At 44.5% G+C, this 21,203-nt stretch overlaps 2 protein-coding genes across 3 annotated transcripts; one reads left to right on the top strand and one right to left on the bottom strand.

Moving 5' to 3' along the window:
• Positions 1-444: 444 nt before the first annotated feature.
• recql (RecQ helicase-like) lies at positions 445-12,294 on the bottom strand. 2 transcript variants are annotated; one of them, XM_079183913.1, is made up of 17 exons: positions 12,199-12,294; positions 11,955-12,107; positions 11,075-11,156; positions 9,132-9,350; positions 8,365-8,544; positions 8,179-8,285; positions 7,445-7,643; positions 7,153-7,319; positions 6,742-6,823; positions 6,464-6,612; positions 5,850-5,967; positions 5,628-5,766; positions 5,446-5,537; positions 5,140-5,356; positions 3,831-3,960; positions 2,647-2,783; positions 1,639-1,779 (listed from the first exon to the last, which is right to left on the bottom strand). In XM_079183913.1, the coding sequence occupies exons 3-16, from the start codon at positions 11,097-11,099 to the stop codon at positions 2,679-2,681; spliced, it is 1,929 nt and encodes a 642-aa protein (XP_079040039.1). In that variant the 5' UTR covers positions 11,100-11,156; positions 11,955-12,107; positions 12,199-12,294; the 3' UTR covers positions 1,639-1,779; positions 2,647-2,678. The 2 variants fall into 2 exon arrangements, with proteins under 2 accessions (XP_079040038.1, XP_079040039.1); XM_079183912.1 differs by lacking the exon at positions 2,647-2,783 and having other exon boundaries at positions 445-1,779.
• Positions 12,295-12,562: 268 nt separating this feature from the next.
• golt1ba (golgi transport 1Ba) lies at positions 12,563-20,025 on the top strand. The gene is made up of 5 exons (XM_079183763.1): positions 12,563-12,693; positions 13,376-13,467; positions 14,871-15,049; positions 15,510-15,591; positions 18,494-20,025. Exons 1-5 carry the CDS (start codon positions 12,669-12,671, stop codon positions 18,530-18,532), a joined length of 417 nt encoding a protein of 138 aa, XP_079039889.1. The 5' UTR covers positions 12,563-12,668; the 3' UTR covers positions 18,533-20,025.
• The last annotated feature ends 1,178 nt before the right edge of the window (positions 20,026-21,203 follow it).

Consider the following 21,203-nt stretch of genomic DNA (forward strand, 5'->3'; position numbering starts at 1 on the left):
GGTGTTTGTAGATTTACTTCATCATTAGGGAAGTCATGACGTATAGAAAGGAAGTGAAGACTAAAACAAGAGAAGGCCACATGTGCACCACGTCTTGATTTGATCAGAAATGTGAGTGTTAGAAATACGTCTCTTCACATCGAGCTGTTCCTCAGGGACTCCAAATGACTGTGTTCATATTTAGTAGTTTGCAACCTGTTAGGACGTCTTCAGGCCAGGTTCACTGGATGCGGACGCACCATGAAGCACCGTGTGCTGTCTTTAGTTGCACGAGCAGAAGCCTGGCTGTTCCGCAAGAAGCAAGATTCTGCTCCTCGGTTTCTTTCTGCAGCAGAGGTGATGATTTCTGTCTGTTTGAACACAACGGACAAGCTCGCTGCAGGTTAACTTCAGGACACAACTGACACTCACACTGCTGTTAGAAATGAAATTTAATAACGTGAAGAGCTCATCAAATTGAGATGTGATCGTCCACACATGAACCAGGTCTCATGAATGGAGCTATGAAACTAACATACAGCAGAGTAATAAACTGAATCAATACAAATCCATATCCATTGAGTCCGTTTGTCAGGCCAAGCTTCATCAGAACTTGTTGGTACAATGTGTTCACCTCGTTGTGTGTTTATAGTTTACATTAGAAGCTGACCGTCAGCGTGAGGAGAGACAAACAGTGAGACTCATGAGTGAAGAAGTGTAAAGAAGGCAGATAGAGAGCGGAGTGCATCTCTGTGGATGCTACCAGCCTTCACAGTTTGACTGACAGCAGAAAGAACCTCTGTGGTAACAGTAGAAGAGAAGATGTTCATGTTTCACAATAGAAAGCTGCAGGAATCAGTCCTGTTCCCTCCTGAGATTTAAACGTTTAGTTCTCGGATATAAAATAAGTCAGTAAATGCCCCTCTGGTGATTTTAGTAGCTTTTATGTGTCTTAAAACAAAGAGTCTAAATAAGACGACTAAACATCATCAGGAGAACACGAGTAGGAGTCCTAACGTGTGTTTCCACAGAGATGATTTTCTGTAGAAGAAGCCCATTGGCCTTGTATCGAGATTACCAGGGCGATGCTGACTTTTGGTTGGCCTACAAGCATAGGTCATCCCTGCTGCGCTCTATACACCTACAGCATGTGCATTGGATGGCACTGTGCCGTCAGCGGTGAACCAGCTTCCTCCTGCCACTCACTCGGGTCCACAGGCTGCGAGCCGTCTGGGCTATGGTCCCCCTGCGGGGCAGACGGAGGCTCCTCAGAGGCTCCCTGATACATGCCAGCACGCCTGGCTCAGAGGGCTGCCCCAGGTACTCATGGGAAACGTGGTTAATTCTCTTCAGCTGTTTGCTGTAGTAGTTCCTCAGGTCACAGAGCTCTTCGGCTGCAGTATCAGAGATGATGGAGGCGTGGGATGGTGAGCCGGGACAGGGAACAGCTGCTGCTGCTGCTGCTGCTGCTGCTGCTATGTCCGCACTGGGTTTCCTCCTCACTCTCTGAGGGGTGGTGGCTTTGCGTTTGGAACAAGGTTTAACTGGATGTGATGGTGTTTTCTGACCATCACTGTAATCTATAATGTTTATTTCAACATCCACCTCAATGCCATGGTGAGGCGTGATGGAGCCCCCTTGGTTCTCCTCCTCCTCTCCAGGTCGGTCTGTCAGCTGCTTCTGTTTCCTGGACTGGTTCCTCTGCTCTTTGAATACTTTCTGTTTGGGTTGTTGGGGACAGCTGTGGTCCATGACAATGGGGTCAAAGGTCATATCAAGCTTCTCCTCGGCCGACGTGTCCTGCAACCATGTGAGACGCTAGTGTCAGTGAGCAACAGGAGAAAAGTGACGCCAGTTCATAACGTCCATTACTTACTGTCCTTTTAGATTAATAAGCAAAGTAGCGAAACAGAATGTCTACTGTCAGTGAGAACAAATCCAGTTTGTTAGTGTTAGTGGGAGCATGAACATCAGCACCAGAGATCATGAGTAATAGGCTTGGGCGATAATAATGACAAATGGCATATTTGATTTCTGTTAGGAAGGAAAAGCACTGTCCATCTGACCGACAGTACGTCCTGTTCCTGTGCTTCACTAATGCGAACACAAGAAAAGGCAAAGAGCCAGCCGAGCTCCACAGACACCAGGCAGTGGGAAAGGAAACCAGTGCCAGGGTTTAGCCTTTGCAGTAACAATAGGTCGTCATTCTACAGCGTAGGTCACACTCACATGGATTACATAATTCACTTCTAATGTGCAGTGACTATTTGTGAATCTGTGTTAATAGGCAGCATCTGTAGGCTGCTGCTGACTACACATTGTGAGCTACACCTCCCTACGTCCATTAGCAGATGCACTAATAAGGAGCACATTATTGAGCTCGTCTTTTCTGTCACCAGAAAGACTGACCCCATCACATGAACTCATACAAAACAGCAATAAGAGCACGTGGTGCCAGTAATGTTTATCGCCCAAGCCTGCAGGTTAGGAAGAATTAGATGACATCATGCTTATTAATGTAAGACTTATAAAAGCATTTAAATGACATAAACACAGATTCCTCCAGCACTCAAGACTGTCTGATCCAAAAGTGAAGCATCCAGTCTGAGCGTGGACAGTGCCATGCCGACAGAAGCAGTGAACAGAGTAAAGAAGGAGGGACTGTACTTTGGCAGCTTGTCTTCTGGACAGGGTGGGGGTTAGGGGAGGTCTGTCTTGACTTTCTTGGACACAGGGGCGTCTCCACCACTTTGAACTGATCTCTTTCCCTCTTTGGCCTTGCCCTGGCCACTCACAGCTTTCACCTGCAGGTCATTAATAACAGTCTTTACCGGTGAGGTTCAAAGACCCACATGAGGTGGACGAGGGACATGAGAGGGGAGGACACTCACATGGACGCACACAACACAATCCTCCATTCATCAACCCGTGCACTCACATCGTGTTCCAGGGTCTTAGCAGATCTACATGGAACAGTTTAAGACCTGAGCTCAGGAAGCTGAACTCCACATTAAGAATAATAGAAGTTTAACTTGATAAAGAACGAAATCCATGTCCAAAGCTTTTAACCACATCTCAGTCTTCATCATCATCATTTCATTCCTTGATCACGTTACAACTGAGCCAACTTTGATGTGCTGATGAAGACCATGAGAGGTGTTAAAGGTCCGGAAACAGAAAAAAATAGTAAGTGGACTTTGTGTAGAGTGAGCTTGAATCTTTCATTTCTGTTGAATTCCTGAAGTGACTGCTAGTCATAATACTGCAGTGATGATGAAGACGTGCATAGAGGCAACATGAGAGCAGCAGTGGACTCTACATCGCTCTGTGATGGATCGTGTTAGCTACTAGTGATCATTAGTAGCTGTGGACAGATCCAGTCAGGACTTACCTGCAGGGATTTCTAGAAACAATTAGTAAAAGACACAACATGTTAAAATGACAAGGACTGGAAGAAACATCCCATCAATACACAAACACAGGAGCTGCTGAGTGGAGGGACAGGTTAGCTCAGACTCTGAGGAGTATTTCACACAGATCAGTCAAATCACCTCCTAGTTCTATCTGCATATGGACTACAAGTCATTTTAAGCTTCAGCGTTTACTGACACTAGTATAGTTGTATTTAGATCATTAGTAACTAGTTGTGCTTTTATTTTCACATGACCTGAAGCAAAGAAGCGTGTTTGAAGAACAGCACATAAAGGAGAGCTGGACACAAAGTAACTGGACTGCCAATAGTGGAGTGAGAGAACTGTGGAAAAGTTGAATTCTTTCATTTGGAGTTTTAAGAAAATAACCTTCTCAGGCAATACGTGCACTATGTCAGATGTTTGATCAGCTTTACTCACCACAGCAGGCCCCACCCCTGATGACCTCATCTTCATGCTGAGAGTGTGAGTCTGGCTCTTCAGCAGAGGAGCTTTGCGGCCCAGCTTCATGTAGAAGTAGGTGGTGTACGGAGTGAAGCTGAAATCCTCTCTGAAGGCACCACACACACACACACACACACACACAATGACATGCCAATGTCAGACAAGTCTCAACCTGTTCCTCTTACAATAGATCCATTAGGACCACTACTGAATGTCCAGAGTCTTCCATGGTTTGTTATACAACCTGTCCAGAGGAAAGCCACCTGAAACCTGCAGCCTGCATGTGCTCTACATGTCGTCTACAAAGCGCGGCCGTCTGTCTCATCAGGACGGACTGAGGTCCCTTTAGCTCACTTCTTTTGGACTAAATGTGGTTGTGTTTGCTTCACGGTGTATTTAAAGTAGCTGAGCGATTGACCAGTACTGTCAATTAGTTACGATTTGTTTCAACATTCAAAGAAACAGATTCCAGTCAGTCAGAGAAACATCAACTTCTTAAAAGAACAGTCCTCCATAAAGAAACGGACCAAAACAGCTCTTATGTATTATGGGCCTAGAATTGATATATACACCAACAGTATATCACAATATATTGGTTTTTCCTAAAATGTCAATATGAATGCTTCTGAAGGGGAGGAGCACTGGAGACTGCATGTCATAGTTTCAACCATCCCAAAGTCAATGTAACCAGTCAACATACTAACAGTTATCTTTCACTTTCTTATTGGCATCTATAAGTATTTGCAGAAAAGTTCAAATTCAAATAAATGATTGTAGTTTCATCTAAATCTTGTCATTAGTAGTTTTAATGATGAAGTGTTAAACAGCTCTGTGCTACTGAACAGCACGATGGGAATGAAGTACAATAACTGTCTGATCAAGTTAGTTCCAAATGTCTTCAAGGTTGTTCCTCTCTGGAGTATTGTGGAGATGCAGTTGAGACAAATAGTGACTTTATATCTTTGACCCATGTGGTGTCTGTGCTGCTTTGTGCCCGTCATGCGGTGGCACGTGTGTGTAAATGTGACTGGTCGGAGCTTCTCCTCCACCCGTCACAAGGGATCGTTATTATTCATACTGCTTTACTTTCTATACCTTTTATACCTTCCACCCCTTATTCATGGTATATCTGACTTTACTGCATAACCTCTAAATATATTAATGAAATTCAAAAGTGATTGTGGCCACTTATAATTATAAATGATATAGGTTAGGCTTGTACCTCTCGGCGATGGGATTTAATATCGATGATGAAGAAGAGAAAGAAGAGAAGGTGGCGAGTCACCTGAGGTATCCCTGCAGCAGCAGCATCACAATCACAGCTTCAGCCTGCAGCCGACACAGGCTGGTGGTCTGGATCATCTTCCTGCGCTTGGCTGGGCCTTTGCCCGTCCACGCATCCACCAGCTTCAGAGGAGTCAGCTTCTCATCCATTGACGCCGACAGCTCCACAATTTGCACCACCTGCTTGGCATGCTGGGTAATGTCCACGGTGATGTAGTCTGGAGAGATAGAGGCCAGAAGTTGGCTTTCCACATCCCTGAAGAACACATGCAACCATGGATTCTATTAAAACACGTCACATACACACCTTTTGCATGGCGGCAAGTATCACACATCTGGTTGCATCCTTCATCGTCCCACACCTCGTCAAAATGAACAGCCATGAGAGAGCGCCGACACCTTCACACAGCAAACACAAAACGCAACAGTCAAGTCACGGCGCGCGAGCCATCCTCACCGACACCGTGTGACGTACTGAGAACCTGCTACCTGTCCACATTCTGGCAGTAGTCCACTATATGCAGCAGCTTCTGCTGACCAACGTTCTCCATCACCACCATGGTGCTGATCCTGAAGATGTCAGAGAAGCCAAAGTACAGGATGCAGTCGGCTTGGCCGTCGTCTCGACCTGGAGATCCACAGACAGGTATTGACTGAGCCGTACCAGTATAAAGTAGTATTCTGTCCTGATAGGAGTGAAGCGGTGTCTACCTGCACGTCCACTCTCTTGGTAGTAGTTCTCAATGGATTTACTGATGGTGTGGTGGATGACAAACCTGACGTCAGGCTTGTTGATGCCCATACCAAACGCCACTGTGGCTACCACCACCTATAAGACAACACCATCACAAAGTGGAACTCAATGGCAGCCGCACATACAGCTCACATCATCTTTTGTAGGGCTGCACAGGACCCCTTGCACTAAGGACAGTCACCAAATCCACGGTCCCAGGAAGCAGCGAGGTCTGGCTGAGGGGTGTTGTAAAGCTAACAGCCGGATCCACAAACCACCTTCACCCCGGACCTTTACAAGACCCACCTACGGGAGCCGTTTGTGGTGCACATGGAGGTAGTGTGCCCGGCGAGAGCTGTCGTCTCCAGGTGATGAATAATTTAAATCAAAGGTCAAAAGTATTTTTGGTCATAATCTATTTTCACCAAATACATAATTACTGGCTTTTGACTGCGTAGTGATTCCTACAGGTTGGTGAACCATTTACAGTACTGGGATCAGTTCCTTTTACAGTCACCATAAACCAAAGAAGAAAGCAGATCTCGGCTCAATGTCCCCCCAGGATACCAGTAGGTAGGTCACACCCAAATACCTGGATTTTGTTGGAGGCCCATTTGCGGTGAACGCGGGACTTATCGTCAGGGTCCATGTGAGAGTGGTAGGGGTAGGCCAGGATGTCACTCTTCTGGAGCGCAGAGGACACTGACTCTGCATCCTTCTGAGAGAACACATACACGATCCCTGTGGCACACACATCAGGGAATATGGAGCATGAGTATACATACACATATATACACACACACACACACACACACACACACACACACACACATATAATAGCCTCAGCGTGATGCGGTTTTGCTGCAATACCTGACTGATCCTTGTATCTGCTCTTGATCAGAGAGGCAACGTCACTTATTGATGCATCATGGTTTGAATCTTTAATACGAACCTGAGAAGTAAGCAGACTTAGTGTCACTGTAACAGTCTGTAAGTCTGTAGCCAGGTGAGAGATGGAGTTGTTCAATTTGTTTCAAGTATAGATCACAAAGTTTTTAGGAATAAGTTAAACATGCAGAAACACTAGTATGGTCTTTGATGTTTTGTAAGCAGATGCAAGGCACTAAGATGATTTGATGGTCTGACAGGTGTGTTAGCAGGTGTGAAGAGTACACAAGAGCCTGTGAGTGACTAAGACACATCTGGGGTGTGTGTGTGTGTAGGAAGCAGGTGTGGCTGACAGGTGTGTGCGTCAGAGAGTGCAGCTGTCATGGTTACCACCTCGTAGTAGAGATTGGTTCGGTTGAAGGATGCAGACAGTGTGATTGGCTGTGGCACACACAGGATCTTCTCACAGTCCTTGAGGACGCTGCTGGTTGCTGTGGCTGTGAGTCCCAGCAGGGGGACGTTGGGGAACTGCCTCTTCAGGATGCCCAGCAGTTTATAATCTGCACACACACACACACACACACACACACACACACCTTCATCAACCTTGAAGACAAACCTCGTATTTGATGTGAAGGGGGTTAGTGAGGTGGCCTTGGAGGACCTATACTTCCACACATCCCACCTGGTCTGAAGTCATGTCCCCACTGACTGCAGCAGTGAACCTCGTCCACGGCGATCCGACTCAGCAGGTCTGCGTTATGGGCTTTCTCCAGACGAGACATGAGCAGCTTGCTCTTGACGATCTTCTCTGGAGTCACGTACAGCAGCTTGAAGGGGGCTTTGGGATCCATAATTCCAGCCATGACGCTCTTGGCATGCTCCTATATCGTTTTGTATACATTTTGTTTTTTCACACCATGAAAACTGACATTTCACACCAAAACATTAATATTATCCATACAAATGTAAATACATTTAGAAAATAGTTTTCTAACTCTTTTGGTGTGGGGTTGGTCTGCTCCCTTCCCTACTCGGTGCTATTGTAAATGTGGAGTCCTCTCTCCCTTCACACTACTATCAGTCAGTGTTACTGAGATCGACTGTCAGTGTGAGCAGACAAGTGACCTGAGAACTTATTGCAATAACAACGATGCTTGAGAGGATGAAGTCAGCAGTCGCTGTAGAAAGAGTTTGGAAGGAATCCTGAACATCAACATGAGCCAGTAGCAGCTAGACATCTCCTGTCAGCACACACTTACTGTCTATGTTGCTCTTATACTTCATCGTATTCATCATTGTGCAGAAACAAGTGTGAAGACCTGTGTTTTCTGTCAAACAGCAGTGGAAGAGGAGATCAACAGACTAGGAGGTGAGCTGAAGGGAACAGATAAGCAGAACACAGTTGCCCGTGGTTACCTTGCTACTGGACGCATTCAGCGTGACTGCCGGCACATCGATGGACTTTAGGGACATGATCTGGTCCTCCATCAGGGACACCAGGGGACTGACAACCAATGTAAAACCTGACAAGAGCATGCGATGGGATTACACGTGCTCTTAGAAGTGGTGTACGAGCATGACACTGCATGTGTGTCAGTGTACCCTTGGAGTAGACTGCAGGCAGCTGGTAGCAGAGGCTTTTTCCTTTTCCTGTGGGCATCACCAGGAACAGATCTCTGCCTGACAGGGTCAGGTTGATGGCCCTCAGCTGCAGAGGTCTGAACGTGGAGAGATGGAACGAGTTCTTCAGGTGCTGCTCTACTTCTTTGGACCATGGAAAATCTACCAAACATCAAAAGATTATAACAAGTCAACATACAACCTTAGTGGCTCTCAAGCTGTTTTCTTATAAGAAGTCTGGACCTGATTCTCTGGACACACATGTAGCACACGATAGACGTTGTTCATGTCAGACGCGTTCTCACCTACTGGAAGTACTCGTTTGTTTTAGGCGAGGGGTGTGGCCTGGGTAGAGCGTGCAGGAGGCAGGACACGACGCGGGTTACCGTTAGAGACGGTTCTTTATTTGGTCACAAACCATCGCGTCTCTTGTCGCTCCTTGAATTTGTCTGATGATCTCGCCGTCGGGCCTTACTGTCAGAAGTCCCTGAATCTCACGTTTCTGCATTTCAGTCTTTGTGTAAATGACCCTTCTTCTTCAGCCTCGGACGATTGTATGCTTGCGGTTTTGCGCGAGTCACATGGGAGCTCACTCGTACATTACGCAGACTGTACGAGGGAGCCGGCAGCGTAAAGACTGTTTAAACTGACTGGGACATGTGCGTTCTCACATACAGCTCCTCTGGGTGATGTCTAGATGAGTTCAGGGTTGCAGTGCATGTGTGAAATGTGAAATGAGAGTAGAGTACCTGTGCCATCATAGAGCAGCATCTCCTGCTTGCTCAGTACTGGATGAGCTCCAGATGACTTTGAGGATGCCGGCTGTGCAGCATCACAGGCCTCCCCCAGACGCTGCAGCAGTGCATCCTTACGACCCGTCAGCTCAGCCTGCTTCTGCAGGAGCTCTGTGATCTGCAGCTCCACCTCCTCCAGCTCCGCCTCCACAGAGTCCAGTTCCACCTGTACATCTGAACCGGAGGGAACACAGTTAGAGACCGTGAGCAGATATGGATGTTAACATGGACACGTGAGTGGAGATGAGGCAGTTGCAAAGGATGTGAAACGCACCCTTTGTTACTTTGATTCTCCTGTTTTATTAGAAGATATATCAAAATGTTCTTCACTTCTGAATATGTGAAATACATCCATGAATCCAGTACAAATAGAATCAGGTGAAGACATTGTGTCGTAAATCAGGTGATACTGATGGGGTCACCTGACCACAGCATGCACACAAGACTCCCATTTGAGGACGCTTCAGAATCCCACCAGTTCACAGACTGGAAAGACATTAAGTCACAAGTCTCCCATTACAAGCTGCTGTTTGTTTGAAGAACAGCCTCATTATTGGAATGTCCTCTGTACAGTCACGGTTTATGAAGGGCAACAGAGGGGACCTCGCCTGTCACCAAAGACCATAAGTCAGGCTGTGGTCAGATCACTCCTTACAAGCTCAGCCGTTTGACTTTGTGCTTTAAGAAGAGGTCTGTTTGTTCACACGCCTGTAGACAGCAGACCTTTGCTGCATGGCGTACTCCCGATCCACTGGCACGGCCGCTATCAGTCACTTTGAAGTTACCACAGATGTATGTGCATGGCAGTTTGCTAATACATGTAGCATGTATGTTTGTTTCAATAAAGCTAGAGTCCTGAGCCATGCTAGCAGAACTGTGAGGCTATGCGTTGAGCTAAATGCTAACATACAGTATATGTGGTAATAAATCAAAGAATTGGATGAATCGGAAATTTGTCTTGATGATGGCACAAGATGAAAAGTTAAAGCAACACCAGTTGTTACCAGTTTCATCGTGGGGGGCTTGACTGTGTGTAGGAAATATCACAACAATCCATCAACAGTTGTTGAGACGCTTAACTCAGAAGCACAAATGTGGACCTCATGGTGGCGCTAGAAGAGCTCATCAGGATTATCCTTTAGGAACATGAATAGCAAACAGAGTGTCAATCAGCCCCGTCGATGTTGAACCACTTCAGAATGAGGGGAAACATTTGGACCTGCTGGTGGTGCTAGAGGAAAGGAGCTGTGAGCGAGGACACACCTGTGTATCCTTTGAAAGTCTTTTGAGCACCCGTAAACAAATAAAAGAGTGACACACAGCTGGAATCCTCTCAAACCATGGCAGGACTCTACAAATGTAATTGTTCCTTTTGCAATCACAACTTGTAGTTATTTAAAAAGATCAAACTTTCTGTCTTTCACCGTTGGAGAAGGCGGTGACAGCTGAGAATGACGAAGCATCCACCCCTCAGATAAACACTGTTGCTCTGTCAGCACCTTCACTGAGCCACTCGGAGGCGAGGGTGTCTCATTTGTTAAATGCATGTTGTCATCAACCATAATGATAATAGCTATCATTAAAACAATGTCATTTTGGAATGTTACTATCAATGTTAGGTATCATACTGGCACAGGTGTTGACACGCATTCATGTAGAAAACAGACAGACGGGGTGTTTGGAGTGAAGCAGTGTGAACAGGTCTCACACCTGCACTAATGACCTCGCTCCTCCCAGTGTCCCTCGTGAGGCTGTAGTCTGCCATCAGTCCCCGTGACGTCAGCCTCCTCTCACTCAACAACAACTGTGTGAATATTTACTTCTCAGCACATTTGCTCTTCAATACGGTTTGGTTCAGTTTTCATGCAAATAAAACTTTGTTGCGAGAACAGACCTACCATTAGATCTGCCACCTCCATCCATATTTGTCAGACTGATTTGCTGGAACAGGAGAGACCTTCAGAGATGCGGATGTGATTCCTGTCAGACAGAAAGCTAAGTTCAATGAAACAGACATGTGTGTGTAACAATGAAACACAGACCTGTGTGTGTAACAATGAAACACAGACCTGTGTGTGTAACAATGAAACACAGACCTGTGTGTGTAACAATGAAACACAGACCTGTGTGTGTAACAATGAAACACAGACCTGTGTGTGTAACAATGAAACACAGACCTGTGTGTGTAACAATGAAACAAAGACCTGTGTGTAACAATGAAACACAGACCTGTGTGTGTAACAATGAAACGCAGACCTAGCTGTCTGTGTAACGCCTCCTGTCTGTTCAGAGGAGAGCGCACTATGACCGTTACCTTTAGTATTGTTGCTCATTTAGTGGGATTGAAGAACCTACTTCTAGGTGGTTTACATTCAGTCATTTGGTTTTCTAGATAACATGTTTCAGTATTTATTCTGGAACATTCCTATCACTGCCAGTGGAACCAGAAGCTAACTTGCATCTCGTGAGCCAATATGAATAGTGGTAACACAGTCACGTTATGTCCATTGGTCCATTAACATGAATCCACATAGCTGACCGTAACTAGCTAATGTATCACTAAGGAAGCTAATTTAACGCAGCAGGTGCACACGTTCTTCCATCGCAGGTCAGCTAGTGAACGTAGCGCGTTAATGGCTCTATTATTCATCTCAGTCACTGCCATCTTCTCCAGCTAACTCGATAAAGCTTCGCTACTTTAAAAAGGTTCCCACTACGTTGTGTTGCTAAAACGTTTGGGACAAGACTTTGAAAAAGCATGAAATACAAATGACAAACCATTCAGCGTTGCTGTTGGGTGTCCACTTCACGGTTGCTACAGCACAGAAAGCACAAACAACAGAAGCGGAGAGATCACAACGCTGCCGGTGACGATTGTGGAGTGTGCCCTGGCCGTCGCCTGCCTGCCAGGATGCCTGAAGTATCCGCCTCCTGAAGGATTGTCACAATTTATCAACCACGGCCCGTTTTTTTTATGTATTTAATGAATAAAACCTATGTAGTCGATGTCTGATGTACAAACCAGGAGGACTGATTCAAAGCAAGAATATCCTGTTATTCCAAGTCCACATCAGTAACGCCTGACAAAGTAAAAACAGGGCAAAAACAACTTAAATCAAAATGTGGCGCATTCAAGATGCATGGCCAGTGGAACTTGACAAAAACTTTCGAGAGTTGACATGTGTCTCGTTTTCACAAAATATTCTCTTCAACGGTAGATATATTATACTGAGCACTATACAGATGCTAAGATTATTTATTATTACAAAAGAGTAGTGAACTTTATGAAGACCTAAGGCGTTTAAATAAAGTTGCCATGTTGAATGCGACACGGCGGCGTTCCGGAAGCTGACATGACGAGAAGGTGTGTTTCCGGAAGACGTGGCTGTTGTTGCAGTGGCAGCTGTCATCCAAATTATTCTTATAGGTGTACTTGAATGCTACTTCAATCTTTGTTTCTATTTTATCTTCACACTTGTATTCGGCGTCAATATGATTTCGCTAACGGACTCCCAAAGTAAGCCCATGTGTACATGTACCGTCTCTGTAGGTTGCTTCCCTCTTTAGGAAACCGGCTTCATTTGAGCTGCTGCAGTTGGTTAACTAGCAATTAGCATTCAGTGCTAGAAAAGTTAGCTTATTTTATTTCTGCCATAGCGTGCCATACGTTAACCCGTGGCCCAAATAGCTAACGCTAACTCCTACTACTAGCTGTGTGCTAACTGTGAAGTAGCAGACGTTCAAGTCCTTTCCTGTCAAAGCTCTGAGCAGAGCAGGTAGAGAGTGGAAGCTCCACTGACGTTACTGTTTGCAGTTTCACTGTCGTTTATAAGACATATTGACCTTGTGTCACTTATTACAGATTGTTAGGTTTGAAGGTACTCCTTAGCAAGTGTGACATGTATGTATGAGATATTGATCCGGATGATCATCCATCATCATCTGTCTCCCACCATCAACTTCTCTGAGACTTGTTTGAATAACACATAACAATGCAAATCTCACTTTCTAGGTGATTCCAATGTGTCTTTCAGAGTTAAACATACAATCACATGCAACGTTCAGGGAGGCCTCCATACCTCAGCTTTAAACTTCAGTGACTCACTGTGTGTGTGTGTGTGTGTGTGTGTGTGTGTGTGTGTGTGTGTGTGTGTGTGTGTGTGTGTGTGTGTGTGTGTGTGTGTGTGTGTGTCCTGCAGAGATTGGAATGGGGTTAACGGGCTTCGGCGTGTTTTTCCTCTTCTTCGGGATGATCCTGTTCTTTGACAAAGCACTCCTGGCTATTGGAAATGTGAGTGTTCCTGCTGCATTGAGCTGATATTAGACGTGAGGGGGAAACGTTCTCTCCATACTGGCTGGTGCTGACACTGATATGCATTCCAGTTCAAATTCATCAGAGAAGGAACTTTTCAGTCATTCATCTGACATGTTCTATGTATCATCATTCACATGGACATCCATCCTCTGTTTTCCCAGAGTGCAGTTCATCAGCTCTTTTTTGGTTGACAGTGCCACATCGGTCAGTTAAAGGCAGACTCGGTGCACTTGTAGAAACAGGCTTCCCTCTCTGTCTGCCAGGCTTTCAAACCTCCGGCCTGAGCCCTCAGGAGAATCAGAATTGGCTAACTGGCACAGATGCCTCTCACTGTTAGAAGTGTCTCCCCGAGACAGATGAAAGAAAGGACAGTTTAAAGCAGCAGAAGTCCCTTGTTATGGTCAAACTCCAAAATCACTTGATCCTACATTTCCCACAATGCAATTTAACTATAATCTACTTGTTCAATCCTCCATGCCATGTTAACTAGGATGTCTTTCAACTCCACACCCCCATTTTGTAATGCAGACCTTCTTTTTAAGTTTAAAGTCTCCAAGCCAAAACGGAGGTAGCCCTGATGACATCGCTATGACATCATCAGACTTCACAAAGCCTCTCCAGTCGTAGATTAATAACACTCAGATATGCAAATTGTTTCTTATACACAACCGTCTCTTGAGAGCAGGGCTGTTACTGGTATATGATAACTGGGATATTTAAATATGAAATGTTGATATGTTAATAATCCACATAGTCCAGAGCCTCTTGTATCATTCTATGTAAACCGTTATGGCTACAGACTCTCTCTCCACAAGCCTTCACTAGTATTTTGAGTGTAAATCAAATGAACAAAGATATTTGTTAAAGATACATTTGACTGAGAACAGTTTTCATTATTCGTGAAATCTTTTATAGTTATCATGACGTCTGATACCAGCTGGGCCCCAGTAGAGGGTTCTATGTCTGTCTCTGTCTCTCACCAGTCAAATGCGACCACTCAAAAAGTTCACAGAAGTTTATGAGGCTGATTAATCTACAGACCTCGCTGTGAGCCGTTTTAAATATGTTTTAGGAAAGAATCTGTCTGAGTGATTTGGGTGGTGAACTTCTCTTCTCTCAGCTCCCTTGTTTTAGATTATTCAGGTGGTCCACATCAATGGTATTACATTCAATTTCCTCCTCAGTCCTTCTATTGATACGAGCACAAACCAGCGCCTTCTTGCTCTCTGGTTGATGCTGTACCCAAGATGCAGCAGAAAAAGGCACTAAAGTGAATTAAACTGAAGGGACATGTGTTGGTGTTCCTGCAGTTTCAAAGGACCGATATTGGACCACTCTGTAATACTGTAATACTGGACAATCCCCTTTATTTCCTGTAGATCCTGTTTGTTGCTGGACTTTCCTTTGTTATCGGGCTGGAGAGGACCTTCCGCTTCTTCTTCCAGAAGCACAAGATGAAGGCCACTAGTTTCTTCCTGGGTGGTGTGTTAGTGGTGCTGATCGGCTGGCCCATCGTCGGAGTTGTGCTGGAGATCTACGGCTTTTTCCTCTTGTTCAGGTAAGAGGAACCAACGGGGGCACAAGCTGAGAAACGGAGCAGTGGGTGTGGAACCGGGGTTAGTGCAAGAACTTCCCACTGAAGCTCATCGCCGGCAGGTGAAAAGAAGAGTGTCGTGGCCGGTACAGGCGGTTGTTGTTACCCTCCACAGGCCAGCAATGGGATTATGGGTGTGAAGTTGTGCCCTATATGCCGTATTTTCATTGTGTGTACAAGATGGGTCGAGCCTCCAAAAGACCCGTCGTCCTTCACAGGGTTCAGCCCCTAAATTGAGACGCAGTTGGAGACTTTATTGAGGAGGGTCATGAACATTACAGCACTTCACTTACATTAGTTGTGTATATATAGCTCATAACGGGACATTTCTTGAGATAGATTGTGATTGTACATGTTTAGATGTTATTATGTGAGTCATCTTTATGAGGACTGTGACTAACTCTTTCCCTCTCATCACATCCAGGGGTTTCTTCCCGGTTGCAGTAGGCTTCATCAGAAGAATACCCGTCCTGGGCTCCATCCTGAACCTGCCCTTCATCAGTGCAGTATGTATGAGTCCTGCAGCTCTGCTTTGTTTACACGCAGCATGGCTGTTTCCTGTCTATGAATCACCACAGATTACCAAACTGCTCCGATCCAATGGCAGCTCAGCTCCTGCACATCACAGCTGCTTTAATGAGACAATGCTGTCTGGATTAGTAACACTGATGTACATGTAGGTTAGACTCATTCAGAGGACTCAGAATCTGAGTCTACATTTGAACAACAAAAGGTAGTTTGGGAAGTAGAGTGATGTCCGGGTCATCTGGGCTCTAAGTGCACACTGTTAATCAGAAGGACCTGTTGTGTGGCTCGTGGACGTGCTCCTGCCATGCTGAAGTGTGGGAAGCTTTGTTTTGAGGTGAATGTCTCTTCTGTTTTTTACTAAAGCCTTCGTAAGGCTCTGAGGACAATCAGCAGTCGTGGTCAGTTACTGCCGATTCCCCTTTGCATGCTAACATATTTAATATGCTTTACAACAAGCAGCTCATGATCGAAGGGAAATGGACTTTTGTTTGTGGAGCTGGTTTTTAATCTTCATTTCTTCTTCTGGCTTTAAAGGCACACACTGCAGGGAAACCAAGATTCAATTACTAACGTGAAGTCCAAGTCCTTTAATGCTCCTTCCAACATGTTGGCAGGCTGTTCTCACTGTTTCTCTTTTCTTTGAGACTTTGTGCGTGGAAAGGGAATATTGCACAGTAATATTCATCTGTGTCCTCAAGAAATAAGTCCTGCTGGAAGTTTGATGACATAGCGACTATAGACATATTAGTGCCATGATCTCAAATCATGTCTCTTTGTGAAGAAGTTCATGCGGCTTCCACTGTTCCTGCATATGTAAGTGGACGATCTTTTTGTTGCCTCGGCCGGGTCTCCCTGTCAAAGAGCGCTTTGACTTCATTCTCACTTGGTTGAGTCGAACTCTGACGGCTTCCTCTGCTCAACAGACGCTCCAACCTGCAGAGTTAGTGCGCCGCAAAGACAGTGTGCACAACACAGCAACACACAATCAACAGTTGAAGAATGTGAGACCGATGCATGCAAGACAATCACATGATACAAGTGTAAGAAAATAGAATTAAAAGCTCAAATGAAATGAATTCAATAAAAATGAGATTATTACAACTCAAATAGAATAAAATAAGTGATAAATACAATAACAATACAACTTAAATTCAATCAAATACGTGAATAAATCATTTGAATGTTTCTTAACCTGAATAGCTTTAGCTTTAAAATGTGCACACTGTTCCAGCGGCTCAAAGCTTCATACATAATGCTACCTCACCGACGGGTTCAGTCCTGCACACTGTTAGCATGTGAGACATGTATGTCAGAGCAAGAACATTTAAATCAATCGGGAAACCGACCAACGTAAGACTTTAAAACCGTGTAATGTGTTCTCTTCTTCAGGTCCCGCTCAGCACTCTGGCTGCAAATGTATAACTAGAGCATTACAGTCGTCCAGAGAAGTGGTCGCACTTCAGCCACATTCTTTAGATGATCACACACCGGTTTAGTGGCAATGAGCCTTGACGTTCAGACCGAGGGTTCTCGTTTCTCGGCTGAGGGTTTGTTCTTCGTCTTTCTCTCTGAGCTGAAGACTCAAATGTGACTTTTATCCTGGTTGAGCCGTAAAACGTTATTTAACATCCAAACATGAACAAAGATACATTTAAAGGTCATCAATTGGTCCTGTGTCATCAGGAGACACATCTGCATAACTATGGGAAGAGATCGTGTGTCTCCTGCTGACATCACTGAGTGGTAACATATACAGCTTAACAAGAAGTGGCCCTAAATCAATCAATGGCGGTTGGGGAGGTTTTGGAAAGGTTATTATCGATCGAAACAAGCTACTATCTGCCAGAGAGATGAGAGGAAAACCAGCAACCGATGGTCCAGTGTGATCCTAGTGATCAGCTGTGCTCAGATGGAGCAGTACCACCACTGAAGATATAGTTAGAAGTATAGTTCTCTCAATGTATCCTCATGTCGTTGGCTACTTTTACTGGTCTCAGTGCTATGATTAGCCCAAAGTAACCGCTTTTAAAATAAAACCACATGAAGCAATATGTTCAAATCCACAGTCAGCTTTTAATAAGATAAGGTTGTAATAACAGCTTGCACAGCTCTGGGGCTCCGAGTCCTCAACAGCTGAGTCAGAACACTTTGCTGCTGGTCAACAGTGCAAATTCATAGTTCTCATAACTAAGCTTGTTCACGATAAAGCTCGTCAGCAAACCCATTGAACGCTGCGTGTCCTTTTCAAAAGAAGGAGCTCCACTCCAACATCCACCATTCTGCATACTGATGTTACGCTGATGTTATTTATTGGTTTGTTGTTTTGTGAGATGTTGAAATTAAAACGTCTTCATCAAAAAATGTATTTTTTTCCTTACTTACAAACTGAAGTTATTCCACAGAAATCTGCACTTCTTTATTTATTTATTGGTTTATTTGGTAGGGACGTTGAAAAATATCAATAAACATCACTGTAAATACGGTCATCTCTGTCAGGTCCCTCGACAAATGTTACGAAGTCACCCTCAAAAACACAGTCTAAGATTACAATGACAGAGTTCTGCATAATGAATCCTTTCTAAGAATGCAGAAAGAACAATAAAGAAGAGAGCATATTAACACGAGTAGAAACATCATTCAGGACACACTTATACTACATATATACCTAAATATATATAATGACAAAACTTCAATGAAATACTAACAATACAAGCAACAATGGCAGGAAGTGATTCCGTCTGTCGTGTTCCCCTGTGGTGTGTCCCCTGAAGTCACGCATGCTCACATTCTACGCTGCTTCACATCACGCTGTATTCACGAGAGAAGCTGCAAAGCAACCAGCTGACACTAAACATGCTTTCTTTCTTTCTTTTCTTCCAGTATGTGGACACTGTGGGCGAGAGCAACACCATGGTATAACAGTGACTTTCTGTACCCAGAGAAGGCTTTTTGAGTACAGCAGCTTTTCTAAAGCAACACGTCTCCCACGGGAGCTGACTTACAGCAGCTAAGGTAATACGTTCAGCCCCCCCCCCCCCCCCCCCCCCTCTGCCCTCCAGCAGGCAAAGACTCTCTGTCTGTCTGCCATCCACTGGTCAGTGCTCCCAATCAAAGGTTCATCAGAGCGTCGCTCCACTGGTCTGTTCCTAAAGGGTGGACTTACTAAGGTCACTACGATCAATATTTCAATGCTATTGATCCCGTCACCGTTGAGTGCATCTGGCATGAAGAAGGATGCAGGACTCTGTGTACGTGACTTTCCTACTCTGGAACAAACCACTGACCCTCCACACGGATGAGAAGTGGACCGACAGCTTGCCACGTTGCCTGTGCTTTCACTTCCTTTGGTCCAACAGTTTGTGTCTTTGCAGATTTTCTATGACGCTTTGTTTTTGTATACCAAGTGTGGCTATTGTAATATTTTCCTTCTGTTACATGTCATTTCTGTTTACAGTTGGCTAACGAGTACATCAGTATGAATCATTTTTTGAATTATCTCCGCTTCACTTCATGAATAGTGAGGTGCAACGGGATCATGCTAGTATTTGTTACTATTGTTAATACGACTAATACTGAGTTTGATCACACCAGAATGTGGCAACCCCACCTTCATCCAGGTGGTGCTGGAAGCTTGGTGATGTAGTGACCACTCATCCGGTTTGCTAACTGCCAGTAAGAAGCAAGGTAGCTCCTACTGGAGGTTGAGTTAATTCCAGAAACACATTTGTACCATGGTGTCCTGTCTGATAACAGTACAGTGTAACACAGTTATATCAAAGGGGATTACACCGTCAGTCTTTCATGCATAATTCTGGCTTATTTTAACTTGGGTCTTATGAAAGCCAAAACTATGAAAATGAGAGCCAACACATGTAGACTACTGGTACGTTCCTGGTTTCTCACTCGAAGAATTCCCCTCAATGGTTTAGAGCAGTCTGTGTGTAAAGACATGAATTACACTGAAGCTGCCGCTTTACCTCCAGAGCTTTTCTATCTAAATTAACCTTTGTTTGATCAGATATCCCTCTAGTCCTCTCCTCGTTTATTTGCTGAATGAATATCCTTAAACCCTCTGTTGAGCTTTAAATGTTCAGATTCTCCTGTTTTCTTTCTTTGTGGGACACAATTCTTGTGCATTACAGAGATCAGCCGCCACACCCGAGGGTCTGATCACCTGAACTCCTCAACTGTGGGTCTTTGTGCTCAGAGTTAGTTACCTGTGAGATGACAATGTTTCGCTGTATGCCACCTTTGTAAATATATTATGGAAGTTAGCTTTGTATCTGCCATCCATCTTGTTTCTGGTCATTTATTCCTGTCTTGTCTTTGACTCATTACATACAATATACATCTGATGTTTCAACATCCACATATATATTTACATATATTTCAGGAGGACCTTAGAGTGACTGTACTGTACTGAACATATGTACAGTATACGATGTGAGCTAATCAGTCTTTGGTGCAAGCTATAGATGACAGAATACAACCTGAATGAGTATGTGTAGAAACATACTGATGGAAATCGTCTACAAACCAGGAAATGATAGAACATATTTGGAAGGATGCTGTTCATCCCTCCTGTAAAGCAGCAGTGACCACAAGGTTAGCAGTTTGATCCCCGGCTCTCCTGTCCCCATGTCCACTGCTCCTCATGCAGAGGATGGATTAACAGCGGAGGTATGTATGTACCTGTATGTTTATGACTTCTGCAATAAAGTTTAGAGTTCTCATGAAGCTCTAGTGTAAGCTCAGTCAGGAATACTTTGGCATGTTTAGGCCTGTAGTTTATTTCTCATTCATCAGACGTTCACTCCTCTCACAGGCTCACTCATAATGTCCTGCTGTCATTGTTTGGAGCTCTCAATCATATCAGCTGTTCTCTTCTATCCAATAGCACAGTGACACACCTACATTGTTATCCTGCTGCTGTCTCATTTTAGATAAGAGTCTCTGCATTTAACCTATCATGGCCCAGTCTCAGCAGAATCATCAGTGTCTGTACACCAAGAGGGATTTATGCTGCTGCTGCTCAGGGAAGAAGTTTGTGGTAAAACGACACCCTCTCTATGTTGCTTTGTCCTTTCATTAGTCACATGCAGTGACGGGCCGTGCATTTTATACCTGGGCCTTCACTGCTGAAATACCACCTTATAACCTCATGATGGCGCCACAGCTAGGGTTATTATTCCTTTCTAGGGCCGTAACTATAAACCTATTCGTATTAAACCGTTCGGTACGAGGCTTACAAACCGAACAATACGTTTGAATAATACTAGTGCATTTGGAAAATGCAGAAGCTTAAATTGTAGGAAATATGTTTTCTGCGCTGACTATGAGACAACGGTCTGTGTGACCTCTGAACCGGAACAAAAACAACACAACAAAACAGCTGATGCTCCGCAAGTGTTCTGGGAAGCTAGGCTAACTAGCTTAACGGGGAAACAACAGCAGCAACACACATTCTACTACACACTCAAGGTCCATTCAGACATTAGATGTAAAAAAACAAACGCAGTTGACTTACCAAATGCTGTTCACTTAAAGACAAACTCCATCTATCTTTCTTTGTTGACAAAGACTTTAATCC

The sequence above is a fragment of the Pholis gunnellus genome, assembly GCF_910591455.1.
Source record: "Pholis gunnellus genome assembly, chromosome: 22".
In the NCBI taxonomy this organism is placed as follows: Eukaryota; Metazoa; Chordata; class Actinopteri; order Perciformes; family Pholidae; genus Pholis; species Pholis gunnellus.